We start from the raw sequence: 21242 nt of genomic DNA, 5'->3' as shown, positions 1-21242 counted from the left end.
TGTATGTTGGATATTCTTGGTTATATTATTTTTATATTAACTTGGACCTCTAAATTATGAAACACTACTGTAAGCATTCTTTTGTGTACTTTTGCATATTTCCATGTCATGGAGCTTGAGATTCTTCAAAGAAATTTCAAATCCAACCCTTCCTTTCCAGGGGTAGGGAAAACTGTTTTCTGAAAATGGGCATTTGGATATTTATAAGATTATTTGCAGGTCACACAAAATTGCCAACTTAAAAATTAGCCTGCTGTAGATGTGCTGAATTTCAAGTCCTACCTGCAGTTACCTTGGCAGGGCCAGACCAGATGATTATGCAAGCCTTATATTGGCTGCGGGCTGGACAATTCCCACTCCTAGAAGTAGTAGTTTTTTCTACAGCAAAATGGTTTTGAGTGGATCTGACTTTATTGCAGTTTAACTCTGTTTAGAAAGAAAACTTGAGGGCTTCAAATTCATGTTTCACCACTAGACCTACAGCATGGGTTAGAAAAGAATAACACCCACATTTCAGTCTTAATGCATAACCCAAATTATACACAAAGATTAAGCATTTAACTGCTTCTCAACCTTTTGGCTAAGATCAAGTGATGTTCAAACAGTAGCTACACAATTAATAATTACATTATTTATTTTGTCATCCTACTCCTAATTCCAAAGAGTAATATAATGACAAAAATATTCATCAGATGAATATATTTATTTTAAAAGCATATAAAATACTTTTTTAAAAGATCTAGTTATTCATTTCGAAAGGCAGATACAGAGAAAGAGAGATCTTTCATCCACTGGTTCACTCCCCAGATGGCCACAATGGCCAGGGCTGGGTCAGGCCAAAGCCAGGAGCCAGGAGTTTCTTCCAGGTCTCCTACATGAATGCAGAGGCCCAAGGATTTGGGCCATCTTCTGCTGCTTTTCCAGGCACATTATCAGGGAACTGGATGGGAAGTGAAGCATCTGGAACTCAAACCAGCATCCAAATGAGATGCTGGTGCTACAGGCAGCAGCTTAACCTGCTAGGCCACAACATTGGCCCCTTAAACATCCTCTTGATGCAAGGACATTAAGCCTAATATATTGAAACTTTCTGGGGCCAATTATTCTTTTCTACACAAAGACAGGTTGTTATACAGCTCTATAGAAAAGCAATAGTATAAAGTATGTGTCTCTTTTTTTAATGAAATCTCTTTATTTATTTTGTGACAAACTTTCTTGTCTTTTTTTTTTAAAGATTTATTTGAAAGTCAGACTTTCAAATAAATGGCTAGAGCTACACCAGTCCAAAGCCAGGAGCCAGGAGTTTCCTCCAGGTCTCCTACATGGGGGCAGGGGCCCAAGGACTTGGGCCATCTTGTACTGCTTTCCCAGGCCATAGCAGAGAGTTGGATCAGAAGTGGAATAGCTGGGTCTTGAACCAGTGCCCATATGGGATGCCGGCACTGCAGGTGGCAGCTTTTTCCCGCTATACCAAGGCACTCCAAGTATGTGTCTAAAGGAAGCAAAGGGAAGGAGGTTAAAAAAAAAAAAAAGGTTACCATGATTTAACTCTCCAGGGATGTTTCCCTTCTACAGAGTCTGAGTAATGAACTCCTCTGTAAGCTCTTGTATTTGGGTAGCTGTAAAAGAACACTGCACATACTCTGCCTGCAGTCGGAGCCCAGCTTCAAAGCTGCATGCTAACAGCTCTGCATGACAAGTTTATCTGTAGTAGTTGGGAAATTAATTGCTTCAATTTAGTTTCCCCCACTTACCATATACAGCTCTAGACAGAAATAATTACAATTAGCTTTAAAACACATCAAGATATTCCAACAGAAAGATGGACAGATTGGATAAAAGAAAGTTTTAAAAGCTAGCAATTATGAAAATGATATGATGAGCACTATTTCAGTATGTTTCAAAATTCCTTTTGCATATGCAAAAAACAGAAAAAGTTTTCTTACCCTAAAAACACTTAGAAACTGTCTTCAGAATGCAGAGTTTTGGCTATGAGAATCCTAAGCAGTGCTTTTTACAGAAGCTGGTGTTGTGACACATCAGATAGAGCTGCTTCTGTGAGGCCAGCATCCCATACGAGCACTGGCTCCAGTCTTGGCTGCTCCCCTTCTGATCCAGCTCCCTGCTTTTGTGCCTGACAAAGGAGCAGAAAATGGTCCAAGCACTTGGGCCCCTGTACTCGTGTAACCCTGTGGGAGACTTGGGTGAAGTTCCAGGCTTCTGGCTTTGACCTGGCCTAGCCCTGGCCGTTGTGGCCATCTGGGGAATGAAACAGCAGATGGAATCTCTGTCTGTGTCTCTCTGACTCTCTCTCTCTCTCCTCTCTCTCTCTTTCCTCTCTCTCTCTCTCTCTCTGCAATTCTGCCTTTCAAATAAAGAAAATAAAGAAAAAAAAATTTTTAAGTGGATATTCAAATGCCATTCTTTTCTGTCTGTAGCCTGTGGCAATGTGTTTGGAGAAGATGGGTTCCATTTTCACTTTCCACTGAATTAGGAAGATTGCAGGGAGTGAAAAAGGACACTAAGATGAACTCAGAATGTTTTAAAGTATTTCCTCCTACACCTAGACTTCTGTAATTATTTCTATGAAATCACAGGTTTTACTGTAACATATATCTCAACTCTCTCTTGAATTATTGTTTCTAAAGGAATTTGAACTCATTTTTTACTCACATTGTGAAATGAGTCTTTTACTTTTCCACCTAAAATTTCATTCTGTGTCACTTTCAAATTCTGGACTCATTTGAAGCCCTACAATATTTCTCCAGCACAATATCCCTGCCTCTAGACCTAACATGAAGGTAGAAATTGGGGCATTCATCAAAGTGTATGAACACTTCAGAAAGTCAGAGCTTCTGACATAAAGAGCTCAGAGTAGTATGAAACAAGATCTCAATTTTAATTCCTAAAAGGACAGTAAGATTATTTTGTGTATAGTTTGTTCTTGTCCAAGTGATCCCAAAGTTCGCACATGATAATGGCTCTTTAATTAATGTATTCCCACTTACTGCAAATATAGAGCCCAGGTTCAATCCTGTCTCCATAGACTCTCTATACGTTATTGGGGAAAGGGTCAAATGCCCTCTCTAAAGTGCTACCTATCATCACCATGTTCCTGAAGTTGTATTTATGAAACAAGTGACGCTTGTATACCTTAAATAAAAGGTTTCTGGGGAAAAAAAAAATAGAGTGCTGCCTTTGAGACACCGATGTTAATAAAAAACAATCATAACAAGATAACAATCATAAGTGCTTCAGATCTCCTATGGTGCTTGCATTTGTAATCTCCACGTTTAATGAGAAGACCATGCATCGGACAGGTGGTGCTCTCCAAGGGTGCACAGCAATTAAGTGATGGGACTGCCATAGGAACCCAAAGACAGCAAGTGGACATTTACCACTCTCCCTGCTGCTTCCTCTAAAGACGCTTTCTCTTCTTCCTCCTCTGGCTCTTCCTGCCTGCAGAAACAGCATGAGAAAGTGCGGGAACAAGTGGAGGTGGTGAACACGTCTCTCAGTGCATCTGTGGACTCTCTGAGGACGCCTCGTCTGACTCTTTTGGAACTTGATGATATAATAAAGGTAGGACACATATGACTCGCTTGGGTTTGTATTTATAGCAGGTTTGAACAGCTGCTCAGTGTCACAAAAGAAGCTAACAGGCATCATGAAAATAAGATCAGGGGACTGTATTTTTTCAGCTTCTTGCACCACACGGTGGTTCATAGCTGCATATGGCTGCTTACAACTAGAGAAGGTTAACATTTTCATTCTTCAGTTGCATTAGCCACACTCCAAGTCCTCAGTAGCCACATATGGTGCAGGGCTACTGTGGTCAACAGCACAGACAACACTGCAGAGAGTTCCATTGAAAGTGCTGATCTGGAGCCGTATCTATCCTATTCACTCCTTACAGGTAATGTTGTGTGTTTAATAAAACTGGCATGCAAAATCCACACATGTCCAAGTAAAAGCTTTCCAGTAAAATGCAGTGACCCAAACTGCTCATGAAATTACTCAACCCATTTTTATTTCCTCTAAAAGGACACCGTTTAAGGTCATCTGATCGCCATCTCATTCTTTAACTGTTTCAGCAGCAAGCTGCCTTTTTTTCCTCTCCGCTGGAACTTCCATTGTTGTCCTTGGTGATGCTAAAAGCCTTCTGGCTGAGCCCACCAAGTCCCTGTCCCCCAGCTCCTTGAGCTTCTCTTCCCCAAGCGTTTCCTTCAGCCTCCCTCTGTTGGCCCACCTGTTGCCACACTCAGATCTTGTCATCAATGACTGCCTCCTCCATAGCCCAGCTCCCAGCATTTCCCTCCCCAAGCACCAACTCCCATCTCACTCACACTGGAATGCCCACTTCAGCAGTCTGGCCACATCAAGACCTCTTCCACCTCATGTATTTTACCCCGCTCACAGCTTCTCTTCCCTCCTTAAGCCATGGAAGTTATCAATATAATAATTATTTGAAAATATCCTTCAACTTCTATACCCACCTGTTCCTTGTTGTGCCCACCTGAGGATTCTCTCCCTCTGTGCCTACAAGCACAAGTATCCTCAGCATCACGGCTGTACCCAAGATGTGAAACACAGCTGATGGGAAGCCTGCCTCTCCTGCCATCATTTCGAGATGGTGGCTTTGCTCATGCTTCCTGCAAGATTAGAAACGAATGAGAGAACTTCCTTCAGCTTCCCTCCCCAAGAGATTTTGTTAGGAAGGGAATAGAAAAGTTGTACAGTAACAGGGACATGTGAGGATCACTGGCGGGGGCGGGGGGGGGACAGTGTTTCATTTTGGTTTTAGATCAGAAATGTCACAGCATGTCTGAATGTTAGGGAAGCTATCAGTAGATAAGAAGGCATGGGGATGTGGGATGAATAAATAAATGTCTGTTTATAGTGTTTTAAACCTATGTGGACCTGGCCTGAAATTTACTGAAATTCATAAAAACAGAATAGAGATTATCCTTTGCTGCTCTCAGGGAAAAATATTTTTAAGTTCTTCTAAATTCAATTTATTTAATTCTTTTTAAAGAATATTTATTTATGTATGTATATATTTTTGAAAATCAGAGTTACAGGAAAAGAGGGAGAAGCAGAGAGAGAGAGAATTTTCCATCCTCTGGTTCACTCCCCAGGTGGCCATTGTGGTCAGGCTAGGAACCAGGAGCTTCATCTTGGTCTCCTGCTGGGTGGCAGGGGCCCAAGCACTTGGGACATCCTCTGCTGCTTTTCCCAGGCCATTAGCAGGGAGCTGGGTCAGAAGTGGAGCAGCCAGGATTCAAACCTCAAACCGGTGCCCTATGCGAAGCCTACATCATAGGCAGCAGCTTTACCCGTTATACTAGAATGCTGTCCCCTTTAATTCTTTAAATATTTTTCCTTAGAATGCATCAGGGATTTACGCAGAAATAGATGGAGCCAAAACCGAGCTACAAAGAAAACTATCCAACCTAAGTAACCTCAGTTATGACTTAGTGCAAGAAGCTATTGACCATGCCCGCAACCTGCAACAAGAAGCTGATGAGTTGAGCAGGTAATATAACAATGCTCGAAGTGCAAATGTCTGCATGGGCTGAATAAGACATTGTAATTCGATTCCCCTCGCCAGAGTTTCTGAAATAAAGGATTAGCACTTTGGTTATGACTTATTTGTTTATGTTTTGATTTGGTTGTTGGTTGCTCCCTGTTAAGAGCCAATCATTGTTTATTGCAATTGTTTGGAGAAGATAGTTTTCAACTAAAAAAAAAAAAATCTAAGATTGGAGGGGTCTGTGTTCTAGCTGGAAAGGGAGGTTCTATTTCACAGTTATTAATAGGGTGACCTGAGGCAATTTGGTTTGGAGCATAATTGCTGCCTAAAATATTGTATAAATCAGATTCTCTTATAAGGTTTAATTGTATCACCACCTATTTATTCCACAGATAGCATTAGCTTTCTGCACCCAGGTTTCTTAAGGGAAGCTTAATGATTGGGAGTAATACAGTTGACTTCTGATAAATACTCCAGTCATTCCACAGTGCCCAGCAGGAACTATTTGATTTCAACACCTGTTAAGAGAAAATCAATTGACAATTTTCCTCGCAGCATCTGGAGGAGCCATGCACCCTTTGGTCACTCAATTAATGTTAATTGAAATGTACTGAAGGATTGGAATTGAATCCATGCCCCTGAAATAACAGGCAAATAATGAGATCATTGTAGAGACAGACTGCCGATTTGGCAGTTAGAAACAAGGACCAGTAAAGATCAAGAATAAAATAAGAACAAATCATCTCACCTACAAAGCATAAATTGCATTTCTATTCCTTATTACCAAAATGTTCAAACACCCTTCCGTATCTCCTGAGATAAGATGGAGGGGGAGATACCACATGAAAACTTGATGTGTGAGGTAGCGTTCTATTTAGTTCAGTGTCACACCCCAGGAAATGTGCATTGATGGAGGCAGGACAATGGCACTTTGATGAAATGCTGAATTGGTAGAATATTGCTTTTGAGAGTCCTCCTATGGCTCTTTATTTTTGCTTTTTCCATTTTTAATAACTATCCCCTCCTTGATGGGGGTTACAAAACAATCCTCTAAATGTTGCTCTGCAATAGACTGAGTACTAGCCTGATCTGTGGAGGTTTCTGTGTGCTTTACAGGACACATGATCAGGAATATCACCCGCCCTGAAACCCCCTCTGTGTCTAGAATACCTCTGCTGAATATATTATTGGAGGCATTCAAATTGGTTTCCATTTTCCCTTCAAAATGTAAATATTCTTTAGCATCTCCCTGCTGAGCACAATCATTTGCATGTTGTGCTTACAGACAGACATAATTCATCTAGAAGTCTCCATTTCAAAAGCACATTTTTATTTCGAGTCTTGTTGTCAGACCTGTTTGGTGCCTGGTAACAAAAACAAGCAAATACAGGATTTTGTTTCAGGTCTTAGTTATATCTCAATACTCTAGTCGGCAAAATTTAAAAACATTAAAAAATATTTGTAGTAATTTGTTTCTTTGTTCCCATTTTTTAGAACTTTTTCTTATCTAATTTTCCCTGATGTAATCACTATTATTATCCTCATTTTTTTCTTCCGGTTAAGAAAGGTGAAAATGGAAAATATTTTTTGTGGACCCCCACTGTGCATAATGGAAAAGTCAAGCCTATTGTAGAGGAGATGGAAGGTTAATGGACTTGGACAAAAGGGAGGAAAGTAGCTGAGGAAATACGGAGGAAGTTGCTCAGAGCCTAAGACAGTATATGGGGACTGGAAGGATGGAGGAGGCTGAGAAACAAGTGAGCAAACTCAATAGGTCGTGTACTTTGAAGAGAGCAGCCAGCCTGGCCTCCGCATTGTCATGTGCTGGGTCACAGAGAACCTTCCAGATATGACTTATGGATAAAGCGATTCTAGCCTTCAGTGTTAGGGACTGAGATATAAATAAGGAACTGGTGGATTTAAGATTTAATAGAATTAAAACACAGGATTTAGGATGAACTGCGGAAGTGGAGACAGAGTTTATATCACAGAAGATGTATTTGTTAATAAAAATTATCTGAACACCAGTACAAAGTGAAATTCCAATTCAGGAAAGTGTTTAGGTATAAAATTAAGCCCTGATTTTTTAAAAAAAAAAGATTTTTGTTTGTTTATTTGAAAGGTAGAGTGACAGAAAGAAGAAGACAGAGAAACAGAGAGAAAGATTCTCCCTCTGCTGGCTCACTCTCCAATTGCCCACAGTAGTCAAAGCTGGACAAGTCCAAAGCCAAGATCCTGGGACTCCATCCAGGTGTCCAACAAAGGTGGCAAAGACCCAAGCACTTGGGCCATCATCCACTGCCTAGGCACAACAGCAGGAAGCTGGATTGGAAGCAGGGTAGCCAGGACTCAAATCAGCTCACCAGTAAGGATGCAAGCAGCCCAAGCAGGGGGTTAGCCAACTGCAGCACCACAAGGCTTGCCTTTGAGCCCTCATGCTTACTGGATGCCAATTGTAGTAAACCAAGCATTTCACATACTTATCCCAGTTATATGGCACATCAGTCCTCACAGGCCCATGCTATTAGCAGCCTCTGCATGTGAGAGTGCCCAGGTGCATGAGGGTTTTCAGGAAATGTTCAATGAACCTTATGCAGGCCAGAAAGGCAAAGTCAGAGACCCTGATGTGTAAGGACACGGGTGAGGGAGGACTGAGTCAGGACTTCAGACTTCAGTGGTGCAGCCAGGCCTCTAGAGCAAGACAGCCAGGAATAATGTGTGCCCGGCAAACCATGCACCCTTTCTCTGAACCTCAACTTCCTTTATGGAGAGGGTGTAATGAGGCTGATTTAGGTATGCAGTAGGTGGCAGTAACTCCGAGTCCATTCCTCTGCCTGACCTCCACCATATAACATTCTTGCTCATAGAGGCACAGAAGGCTGCTTTTAAATCATTATTCCCTTTTCCTGTGGCTTCTGTTGATTCCTGCCATGGAGTCAACATGGGGTGGAGTCTTGGGGTAGGCAAAGGCAGGGGAATGCAGGGATGTGTCCCTAGGACAGGCAGCACAGGAAAACCTTGCCAATCCAGGTGACCTTGAATAACAGGAACGAAGTAGCTCTGATTCAGAAAGTTTTAAAATCAAGCTCTGAGATGGGTATTTGGCCTAGTGGTTAAGATGTCCAGATACCATAGCTGAGTAACTGGGTTTAGTCCTGGCTACACTCCTGATAATGTGCACCCTAGCAGGCAGCAGGTAATGGCTCAAGTAGTTGGGTCCCTGCCACCTATGTAGGAGACCTGGATTAAATCCTCAGCTACTGGCTCCAGCTCTAGTCCAGCCCCAACCATTATGGACATCTAGGGAGTGGACAAATGGGTGGAAACAAGCCTCCTCCCACCCCATCTCTCTCTGTCTTTCTCTCTCTCCTCCCTCCCTTTCAAATTAAAAGAAAAATCAAGCCCTAAAAATGCCCCATTTCCTAAGGAGGTAAAATGGAAAAATAAAGGCAAGTTTGTTTATTAACAGGAATTTGCACAGTTCAGATATGAATGGACTGGTACAGAAAGCACTGGATGCATCAAATGTCTATGAAAACATTGCTAATTACGTCAGTGAAGCCAATGAAACGGCAGAACTGGCTTTGAACATCACTGATCGAATTTATGATGTGAGTACCTCCTTGTTTTAAAGTTCATTCATATCCGCATGCTGCCTCTTTCCCACTTGATGGCTTTTCTGTTTTTACGTCATCTCTTGACTTTCCAATGTAAAATTCAAATGGCGAAAATAGCAGAAAGGACAGGGGAACTAAGAAAGATCGTCTTACTAACGCTGTGAAGCTTTCTGTTAGCCAGGTCTTCATGATATGCTGGGCTTAAGTCAGAAGTGCCAGTTCCTTTGACAGATTTTTAAGCCAAAGCCCCTGGAGAAAACAAATTTAAAACTAGATCCTGCCGCTAAGGAAGATGCTTCATGCATGCATTCAGATTTTGTCAACCAAGAATGATTTACTGAGTGCCACTTCTGGGGGGGCCTTAGCAGGAGCACTGTTTCAGGTTCACTGAATTTTCCTGAACTAACATTTATCTTGAAAATGCCAAGGGCATTCTTTTCATAGGTTCACATTTGACCTTGGTTTTGAACTATGAAAACGAAGTTGTATGAATTTTGCTTTGCATGTAGCAGATAAACTGTGCATTTAAATCCTAAAGCCATACAAAACTGATTTCTTCTGTCATTCTTTTGCTTTCCACCCAATTTCTTTGCAGGCTGTGAATGGGATTGATACTCAAATAATTTACCATAAAGATGAAAGTGATAACCTTCTCAGTCAAGCCAGAGAACTACAAGCAAGAGCAGATTCGAGTAAATATCTTCACTTTCCTAACTTCCTTCTGATTTATAGCTGTTTCTCTCATACATACAGACAGAGATTTCCAAAATCTGAGGTGAAAGAAGAAATAATATTACAACTGAACAATACATCAGAATTTCCTTCTCAGGACCAAGTAATAAAATAGCGAAGACTTATTCTTTTAAGATAAATTGTGATTACAAATTTAACTTCCCATGTAATACAATTATGTGGAAACATAATTATCCAACATATGATGGATATGCTTGCTAATAAAATGGGCTAATTAGTAGAAACATACCATAAATACCAATTTTCAAGGAAACATGCCATAACGTACGCTTAACATTAAAACTACATGGCACATAATTTAATCTTGAACAATTCAGAAGGCTTTCTACAATTTAGGTTAGGGCATCACTGTAAAAATCGCTTAGGATAACAAGAGACCACAATGCTATCTGTTATGTGCACTTCATTGTAGTTTGTGATCTCCAACTGACTGCATTTAGAACAAATCTCATAACTACATGGAAGGAATCACTTCCAAATGTCAGTGCTTTTATCTGCTAAGGCAAGCACATCTGAGAGTAGGAGAAGGAAGGAAAACTAAAAGTGGACTTTAGTCCATTTTAAATCCCCTGTGTTTCTCTTAAACACAACTCAATAGACTAAGAATGTCAGTAAACATTACTGAACTCATTCCTAAGAATACTGGAGCAATGACTAATGAGGTTGGAAATTCATTATCTGGCTAATTTCTAACTGTAAACTAAACACAAAGGCCAAGTTTGAAACTGAACACTTCTCTTGATTTTATCAAAGCAATTAATCTCAATCCAACCATGCGTTTTTGTCTGTACTTTGGCAAAGAGCCGCTACATGGAGAAAATAAAAGCGCTTCGTTCATATATGAAAAATTTAATTACCACAAAGCAGCTGTTATTTTATGTTTTCTAGATAAATAAAGGCAATAAAAATGCTTAGTTCCTCTACTCTAATTAATTTATTATATAAATCTAGTCCTGGACATACTTTTTGGAAAATAATTAGCAGTAAAGAATTAGAATATTAGCCGTAAAGTATGTTTAAATAAACATTGCCATATGCATATATGGCATTCATTTCTTGTGTTGAAGACCAAAATACATGAGTCTTCATAAGGCAGTGACTTAAATATTTTATTTTCCTTGAAGATTTGTCATGTATTTTCTCAGTCCCGTCATCACTGAGTTATGGAACCTCAGGAAAGCAACTTTTCTATTCTGAGAATGACATATATTCAAAGTTCCATATTTTATGACCAATAAATCTCTTTCATTAGCCTTTTTGAATATTTTGCAGACCTGATCACCTATTTCAGAGCCTTTTTTTGTTAGATCCCTTCCTGTATTTGTTTACGAATGGCACAATGGAGAGCTGAGACTATGTGGCTCAGAACTTTATAGGACTGTGACCAGTTGATAATATAGGTTTGTGGCAAATATTCAGGTTTTCGGCTGGAAATCTACTATCATCTACTGAGTTACATTGTAATTTCAGATTATTGTTCCTTCATTCTCGAAAGTCTTTCAATGATCCATAATCTTTATTTCCCAGCACTCCTGCCTGTCATTACTAAGGTCGAATAATTAACAATCCATAATCAACTCAGGAAGCTGCTGTTTAAGAGGACCTTCTTCTGAAGTAATTTGTAAAATTAAAACTGCCTAGATAAGACGATAAACTCCCTTTTTATGAAAAATTTCTTCTTAGAAACATCCAGTCCCAAATAAATTTTCTTCCTATTTTCATCAACAGTTCCAAATATATTTAGAGAGAGTTAAATATATTCTTTCTCAGTGTATTAGGCTGTACTTTTGCATTCACAAGGCCCACAAGGAAGAACTGAAAAATTTTTATATATTACAATATTTGGAAATCGAAACTAAAAAGAGAGAATATGCAATAGAACACTAGAACTGCAAAGTATGTTTAGTCCACACTGAATTCTAGGAAATTCTCTGCACTACCCAGAGGAAATAAAAAATAAGAACTCATACTCGGTTACAGTGTACTTGGTGACTGTATCAACTAAACACTACCTATTTTACATCCATGCTACCCATGTATGGGAGGGAAAAATAATCTCTAAATGATAAACCAAGCACAAGACTACATGATGGAAAAGAGAAAGTGGGACATAGGAGTGTATTGTTTACAAGCCCATTGGAAAGCAAGTGAATAGCATGATAAGAGATTAGGAAGCTGTGCTGCTCTTTGTCTAGGAGCACAAATGTACACCTGTTCATACAACCCAAGAGGGCAGACAAGGTCAGATAGCCCATCTTTTAAAAAAAAAAATCATTTATTTATTTGAAAGGCAGAGTTACAGAGAGAGGGAGAGACAGAGAGAGAAAGATCTCCAGTTACTCTCTAAAAATGAAGAGTCAATCTTAAGTGTGCTCTCCAAATGGCTGCAACACAGGCCGGAAGCCAGGAGCCAGGAGCTCCTTCCAGGTCTCCCACGTGGGTGGCAGAGGCCCAAGCACCTGGGCCATCTTCTGCTGCCTTTCCCAGGCCTTAGCAGAGAGCCGAATTGGAAGTGGAGAAGCCAGGATTCAAACCAGATGCCAGACTGCAGGCAGCTTAGCCTGCTGCACCATTGTGCCAGACCCCAGATAATCCAGCTTCACCCTCAGTTCAGAAAGACCACTGACAGGAGTTCACAGATTTCCTGATGCTTTGAAGGTGAACAAACACAAAAAGAAGTAAAGAAAAGTTAGTTGCTTCTTTAGATCATGGCATATGACACTGTGACATTTTGGGATTCACTCAAAGATAACCCCAGTTTAGGGACTGTGCCATAAACACACTTCAACAATATTTTGTAAGAAAAAGACTATCCAAACTGACATTCGAAGAATAGAAAATCTGCTAGAACTGTATATACATACAGATAAGATGTATAATAAATTGATTAAACCCTTCCCACCAAGAAATCTCGACATCCCAGTGATTTCTTTTAAACATTAAAAGGAGAAATAACATCACTTTTATATAAAATTCTATGGAAAATGGAGAAAGAGGTGATATTCTCCAACTTAGTCTGTGAATCCAGCAAACTTAAATAAGGATGTATAAAAGAGTGAAAGTACTAGTTAATTTCTCTTACAAACAGAGACACAAAAAATCTTGAAGTATTAGTAAATCAGAAGTTGGCGTTTGGCCTAGCAGTTAAGGCATTCATGGCCCATCTCGGAGTGCCTGGGTTCCAGGACCAGCTCTGGCTCTCAATTCCAGCTTCTTGCCAATAAATACCTTAGGAAGGCAGCAGGTGATAGCTTAAGTAGTTGGGTCCCTGCCACCCACATGGGAGACCTGGATTGAGTTCCTGGCTCCTGACTTTAGCCCCAGCCAAGCCTCAGCCCAATGTTGTGGGCATTTGGGGAGTAAACCGTTGGATAGAATTTATCATGTTCTCTTGCTTGCTCTCTCGCTCTCTCTGTAACTCTGCCTTTCAAAAAAATGAATTCTTAAAAATTACATCATTTGCAATAGCACCAAAAACCTAGAAATAAATTTAATGAAGGATGCTAAGATCTCTATTCATAAAACTACCATGCACTATTGAAAATATTAAAGAAGGTCTAAATAAGGATTTAGAACTAATGATGAATAAATACATACTATATTCATTGGGAAGACTCAAATTTATAAAAAAAGATAATTCTCCCAAATTTATAGACCCAATATGCTGCCAATTAAAATACCATAAATCTTTATTTGCGTGTGTGTGTGTGTGTGTAGAATGATTCTGGAATTTCTATGGAAATGGTGGAAATGGGAGGGAAATAGTCAAAATAAGCTTGTAGAATAGAAACAAAGCTAGAAGATATAAACTACAAGCTATCAAAATTTAATTATAACTGTCAAAGACAACAATACAAAAATTTCAGAACTGTATCATGTCTTTGAATAAAGTTTAAAAACAGGAACTATTAACATATGGATATAGGATTGAGAATAGTGGCCATCATGCGGTAATTAAAGGGACCTCAGGGAGTTTCCTGGGTGCTCATAGTGTTATGATCTTGGTGGATGCTAGTTCTTTTTTGTGTTCACTCTGTGAAAATCATCAAGCCATGTGTTTATGACATGTACCCTTTTCTAGATGTAAGCTATCAATTCAAATTTTATTAAAAATAAAAAAAACTATTCTTAGATAAATATCCAACCATCATCATTTATATGGAAGATTTTCTCTTCTTTTCAGCTCTTTTTCTGTTATGTTGCTAGATATAATGAGTCACAGCAATACTGTAATTTTCAATCAAAGACCTGAGCTATTATGGCATCCTGATCACCCCCAAGCAGTGTTACAAGTGGTCTGCAAACTTGTACCTCTTGTTCTAAATGCCACGTTCAAGAATTGAGGATCTAGGCTTGGATTATTGCCGGTGACTCCAGGGTACAAATCTAAATTTTTCTTGTTGAAATGAAGACCTCTTCAAGGTGTCTTGGCCCCACCGGTACTTTTGTCTGATTCTTCCCACAGGCAATGAGGAAGCAGTGGCCGACACCAGCAGGCGTGTGGGTGGAGCCTTGGCCCGGAAGAGTGCCCTTCGAAACAGGCTCAATGATGCCATCAAGAGACTGCAAGCAACAGAGAGAGGTAAGGGAGACCGAGAACTGACATCGCATCTGTCTGTTCTGGGGACTATACAACAAATCTTTAGGGAAGGAGTAGGTGACTCCTTACCTGCCAATCTTTATAATATTTTTCCAGTGACAAAAGAAACTAGACTTATCACTCAAAAATTATCCTAGAAAATAAATGCAAAAACTGTAATCACACCACCTAGGGGAGACCTTTAAATTAGAGAGCATTTTCTCCCTGTGTTGTGTGTGGGTGTGTGTGTCTGTGTGTTTTCATGCAGTCATGCTATTTATACTGTTTAACAACTGCTTTCTTGTGGATGTCCTTCCTCAATTACAATAGACCCTACTTTGGTTATTAGATTTTTTGTTTTTTGGCCCTGACTGTTATATATTTTTAACATTTTCTGTCTGTTATATGTCAAGTCATCCTTATCATATAAGCAGGAGACCAATGAGTCAATCGAGAAAAAAAAAAAAAAAGCCTAAACTTGGACTGGAGTGGTGTCTTGGAAAGATGTAAATGGAAGCAGATGTGCTTTCCACACATAGTGAAAGTTAAAACTCCACTTCTGGGTGTGAGTGTTTTCCTGAAAGCAAACCCTAGCTTCAGTGCTGCGTCACATGGGAGCTCTGGCTAGCGAGTGGTCTGGGCAGCCACTGAGAAGCCTCAGACCAGCATCATCAGAATGAGTGTTCACGATGCTTACTGGGTGTGGGCTGTGCTGTGTCCAATGAGCCTTATCTCTTGGTTGATAAGTATCCCCATTGCCTTTGCACTGATAAGAACCCTGAGGGTTGTCAAGTTCGGGAACTTGCTCCAACATGCACAGCTAGTAAGAAGCAGATCCAACAGTGAAACCAACATTTTTCAAAAACCAGAGCCTATGAGGTTGAATTAAATATTTCCTTACTATAATAATTCAAAGTTACAACATCACCTGTAAGTGATAGCTAATTATTTTAATTTGGGATATAATCCCTAACCCTTGTAGAAAAATTAGAAAATGCAGGGTCCGGCATGGTGGCAAAGCCCCAGTGTTGTGTCTGCAACAGTAGCATCCCATATGGGCATCAATTCAAGTCCCAGCAGCTCCACTTCTGATCCAGCTCCCTGTTGATGTACCTGGGAAAACAGTGAAAGATGGCCCAAGTACTTGGGCCCCTTCAGCTATGAGAGAATCTGGATGAAGCTCCAGGCTCCTGGCTTCAGCCTGGCCCAACATAGGCTGTTTTGGCCATTCGGGAAGTGAATGGAAGATCTCTCTGTCTCCTCCCCACCCCCACCCCCTGCCTTTCAAATAAGTCTTTTTTAAAAAAATAAAAATTAGAAAATACAGTTAAGAAAAACAGCAAAGAAAAATCTCCCATGATCCCATTGCCCAGACAAAATATTTTGTTGTAAACTTGTATTAGTATTACTTTAAATATATAATTTTGGGGGGCCAGCTCTGTGGCGCAGTGGGTTAATGCCCTCGCCTGAAGCGCCAGCATCCCATATTGGCACCAGTTCTATTCTCAGCTGCTCCACTTCTGATCCAGCTCTCTGCTGTGGCCTGAGAAAGCAGTAGAAGATGGCCCAAGTCCTTGGGCCTCTGCACCCGTGTGGGAGACCCAGAAGAAGCTTCTGCCTTCTGGCTTCGTATCGGTGCAGCTCCGGCCATTGCAGCCAATTGGGGAGTGAACCATCAGATGGAAAACCTCTCTTTCTCTCTCTCTGCCTCTCCTCTCTCTGTGTAACTCTGACTTTCAAATAAATAAATATATAATTTTAACAAAAATGGGAGGCATTTCATTATTGTTACTATTTTGAAACTTACCTTCTAATTCAAGAATACCTTTTCTTGTTGATATTCTTCTGTACTATAGCATCATTTTTATAGCAAAAGTGTTCTACAATAATTTTTTTTTTAGGATTTATTTTGTTTATTTGAAAGACAGAGTTACAGAGAGAGGTAGAGGCAGAGAGGCTTTCCATCTGCTGGTTCATTCCCCAAACAGCTGCAATGATCAAAGCAATGCCAGGCCAGAGCCAGGTGCCCAAGACCATTCTGGGTCTCCCACGTGCGTACAGGGGCCCAAGGACTTGGGCCATCTTCCACTGCTTTCCCAGGAGCATTAACAGGGAGCTGGATTAGAAGTGGAGCAGGCAGGACTCAAACCGGCACTCATATGGGATGCCAGCACTGCAGGCCGAGGTTTTAACTCACTGTGCCACAGCACCAGCCCCAAGAATACTCTTTTGTAAAAGAAAATATTTACAATGAGTTTCAAACCCAAGCATCTTATGAGTTAAAATCTCATAGACATTTTCTATGGCTTTCTTACCAGTCCTCTAACTGAGGAACTACTACTACCCTTCTTTTAAGTTTACTTCTTATTTGAAGATGTTTTAAGTGAGTCCATTATTTAAAATCTTTCAAATTCACATATCAACACTGTTTACACCACTTTTGTGCACCTAACTTACACCATAGCTAATATTGAAAGATCTTTGCTTGAAAGCCCTGGGTTTGAGGTCTGTTTCACTGCCGTGATTAATGGATGTTGATGATCGCTGACCAATGTCTGTTCCTCTGCTTTGTGAATGGCCCCGTGTTCTGTGTGCAGGTGATACCCAGCAGCTCCTGGGTCAGTTCAGGCTGATCATCGCCGAGGCTAATAAGACCACAATGGAGGTCCAACAGGCCACTGCCCCCATGGCTGGCAACCTATCCAACTGGTCACAGAATCTCCAAAACTTTGACTCTTCCGCTTACAACACTGCAGTGGATTCTGCTAGAGATGCAGGTATCACTTACAAGCTTCCCATTTTGCGTTCCAGTGGAGGAATTGTCCATGAAACTCTATGTCCTTTTTATTAGGAACCAGTTTTCTTCATCAGGTTTTAGATTAGAATATTATATAAGCTTAGAAAAGAAGGGAAAATTTGCTCAGCTCACCAATCTATGTACTTATATGTATATACATATTATATATATATATATTTCACATAAAGAAATACTAGGTAGATTGGTATAGAATCATTTTTTTTCCTATGTGAAATAATGATAGCAATTGTTTCTATCAGATTAGCAGTTGCTTTTCCCCTTTAGGGAAGAAGATTAATCAAATGTTAAAGTAAGTAAACTTTTAAAAAACTCTGTTTGGCTTTTAGGGAAAAAAAGTTACTAAATGGCCTTGCTTTTATTAAACAGCATTGCTTTTCTCTTATCTGAGTAAAACAGGTATCAAGAACTGAATACAATAAAGTATAGCTTTAGCTTTCCACTAAGAACAGTGGCCAACTTGAATATGCCATTTTACAGCAATGAAAAGGAAGTGTTTTAATGTCTACCTTGTTTACTTACTTAGACATAGGAATTAAAATTACACACTACTTGAAAATTTTCCTGTGTGCATTCTTACCATTTTTATTTCATCTCTTCATAACATCTTCCACTATCATGACAAATCATGATTAAAACACCTGGCTCTCCAGTGTGGTTTTACAGACCTTACCCGCATCTGAGTTAAGAAACAAGTTGATGAATCCATATATGATCTATCTGTCATGAGAAATTTTACTCTAATGTACAAATATTTATTCCCATAACAGTAAAGTCATTCTTTTGTATTCGTGAATTTTTTTTCATGAATTCTTCTCTGTAACTACTCACTTAATTACTTTTAAAATGGCATATATCCAGAACTACCTAGCACCATGGAAATGGCTTCTGGCTACAGTGTTTTCCTCAAATAGCATTTTGTGGTTCAAAACAATGAAAGTAAATTAGAGAGTGACATGATATAGAAATTTAAAAAGACTGAAATATAAGATGGCTCCCTTTTTCTGAGAGAATTGGAACTGAGGGATGACCCTGTCTTTTATATATAAGCTACATTTCTGAAATCACAAGTCATGCTTTAAATATACTTCGTTACCCTTGATTTTTAAAGACTATTATAATATTAAATGGTCCTATGATCAGTGACCCAAACAACAACTATTTACTTCTGTTTTAATCAATGCAACAAACTAGGAGTTGCCATTATTTTACTTCATTCCATTCTTTGAGCTGGAAAAATACCTTGTTCCCAGGTCAGAGAAAAGATGTTTTTCTGATCCCGCACTGATGTAACCTCCTGAATCTGGATTCAGCTTGGCCCAGCAGCTAATGCTCAGTGATGGTGGTCCTATCTTTATGTAGGAGGATACCCCCAACATGTTCATTCTGTAGTCCACTGGTTATCAAGCATACTGCTGGGCATCAGAATAGCATGGAGGGCTTGTTAAACAGACTGCTACACTCCACTCCCAGAATTTCCAACTCAGCAGATTTGAGAGGAGCCAAAGAATTTGCTTTTCTAACAAGTTTCCTCATAATACTGATGCTACTGGTTTAGGGACCAAATTCGCAGAGCCACTGTTCAGCCAATGAAGCTTCAGAAAAAGTTAAACCATTCCCTATGCTTTGGGTTTCTCTCATCAACCTGTGTCTTTATTACTTAGGCTCTTTTCTATGCATACATTGTGAATTCCAAACAAACAAAAGAGACCTAAGAAGTAGATCCATCGCACACCTGGGGAGTGAAGAGGTGCACACCTGCATAGGCGGGGTCAAGGCCACCTTGTGCTTTGGCCTGGTCACTGCCTCTCTTGCTGTCTGCTTTGACCTTCCACACCCAGAGGTTGTTTTGTTCTCCAGCAGGAGGTCCAGGACTAAAATTTGAAAAAGTTCAGTAAGTTCTACTTGTAGCATCACCCTTGGCTAGGCCCGTAGACCATGGCTGCCCACCTACACCTTGGCACAGCGGCCACTCTCCTGGATGCTGCGGGATTTCCTCCGTCTGGCTCTGCCTCTGCTGGGACAGCAGAGGACCTGTGGGATGTGTCCATGGACGTCCTGAAAAATGACTTTGCTACCTCTTTTTGCCCAACATTCTCTTGACTTGGTATATCAGTTATTGTTAGAAATGCAAGCAGAACCAGTACTACGTGGTTAAAGGGGCATCTGCATATTTGTCGTGGGTCCTGCCCTTGACTAATACGCAGTAATGAACATCACCATGTACCACGTGCAATTCATAAATCAAAATGTACTATGCATGTCACAAAATAAAAATTGATTATGCTTTGGGCTTTACTATGCACTTTGCAGGGTTAAAAAAATCATTCCTCATGATTCTAACAGAATTAACCGTGTCTTTGTTGTCTCTCCCTGAGATTTACTTACTATTGAGATATTGACTCAAATGATTAATTTTCCTAAACTGCAGTGAGAAATCTGTCAGAGGTTGTCCCTCAGCTCCTGGATCAGCTTCGCACTGTGGAGCAGAAACGGCCTGCGAGCAATGTTTCCGCCAGCATTCAGAGAATCCGAGAACTCATTGCACAGACCAGAAGTGTTGCTAGCAAGGTGGGTAACGCACAAGGCGTCACCAGTCCCTCGGTGGCAGCGAGAACGTGAGCAAGAACACAAAGCCAAAACTCCTCAGGCAGGTCTAGGGGCTAGAAAGGTCCTACTGAGTTATCCAACTTGGAAGTTCCTGGCCCCACTGGTTCATTAGAAGATCCTGATGAGTTTTGAAAAATGTATCAGTTCCTGGTCCCAGCCTCAAAGCAACGTATCAGGACCTCTGCAGAAAGGTCTCAACACTTGTACTGTTTTTCTGCTCCCAGGTTGTTCTAATGTGTAGCCAAGACTAAGAACCACCAAACTGGGGCCAGTGTTGTGGCACAGTGGTTTAAGCTACCACCTGTGACACTAGCATCCCACCTGAGTGCTGGTATGCCTGACTGTTCCACTTGTCATCCAGTTCCCTGCTAATGCACCTGGGAAAGCAGCGGAGGATGCCCTAAGTTCTTGGGCCCCTACACCCAAGTGGGAGACCAGGCTGGAGTTCTAGGCTCCTGGCATTGGCCTGGCCCATCCCTGACTGTTGCAGCCATCTGGGGGAGTGAACTAGTAGATGGAAGATATTTCCCTCTCTCTCCCTCTCTCTCTCTCCTTTTTACTCTCTCTTTCTCTCCCTCTTCCTCTCTCTCTCTCTCTCTTTTTCTCTTGCTCTCACTTTTGCTCCACTTTTCAAATAAATAAATACTGTCCTCAAAAATTTAAAAAAAAAAAAAAACACCAAATTAATTTAATCAACAAAGCTAATATGGAAAAAAAAAACAAGTAACCCCCCAAATTATTTGGTGTATTATTATCATTATTATTAACAATATAACAGCTCTGTTAGTGCAACTATCATGTGGAATAAGTTTCTACTACCTCTTTAAGAAATTCTCTTGTCAATATCGATTGTGTAAAACTCTCATTGAATGCTCTGCAGGCTTGACAGAGAATGCAGGGACCAGCCACGCTGAATAAATTCAACAAAGACCTTGACCTAAAGACACTTACACAGGAGCAACCTAGCAGCACCATGGCTGGAGCCAGTATTGCTAGAAATGACAATCAACATCTTCACTATGGCAAAGTGGGGCTTGCTTTTAGACTTCTTTGTAATTTGTCTTCTATTGATTTATAGACCAGCCTCATTTTTCACCGCCAAATTATATGGTTTGATTTTCTCAATTAAGAATTTCCCTGAACAGACTGTTGGCCGCAATCACTGAACAGAAAGAAGAGTAAAAAGAAAAAAAAGTCACTCTTTTTATAGAAGGAGATTATTCTTGATAAATACACCCAGTTTTTAAATGGCAATGATAAATAGTCCTATACCACAAATTGCTTATCTAGACACCCCAGCCAACATTTTCAATAAAGATTTATCTTAAAGGAACA

General features: G+C 40.2%; 1 protein-coding gene across 4 annotated transcripts in view; it reads left to right on the top strand.

Annotated features, from left to right (window-relative positions):
- LAMA4 (laminin subunit alpha 4) overlaps positions 1–21242 on the top strand; it is a 150185-nt gene that overhangs the window by 86064 nt on the left and 42879 nt on the right. For all 4 annotated transcript variants that reach the window (XM_062186632.1, XM_062186635.1, XM_062186633.1 and 1 more), the window contains 7 exons: positions 3466–3582; positions 5388–5536; positions 9003–9144; positions 9746–9842; positions 14369–14485; positions 17080–17259; positions 19729–19868. In XM_062186632.1, the coding sequence (XP_062042616.1) occupies positions 3466–3582; positions 5388–5536; positions 9003–9144; positions 9746–9842; positions 14369–14485; positions 17080–17259; positions 19729–19868 (942 nt within the window). The remainder of the gene's footprint in view (positions 1–3465; positions 3583–5387; positions 5537–9002; positions 9145–9745; positions 9843–14368; positions 14486–17079; positions 17260–19728; positions 19869–21242) is intronic.

This window comes from Lepus europaeus, chromosome 3, assembly GCF_033115175.1.
Source record: "Lepus europaeus isolate LE1 chromosome 3, mLepTim1.pri, whole genome shotgun sequence".
NCBI classification, from domain to species: domain Eukaryota; kingdom Metazoa; phylum Chordata; class Mammalia; order Lagomorpha; family Leporidae; genus Lepus; species Lepus europaeus.
The sequence above is the reverse complement of the archived record's forward strand: the minus strand, read 5'-3'. Positions and strand labels throughout refer to the sequence as shown.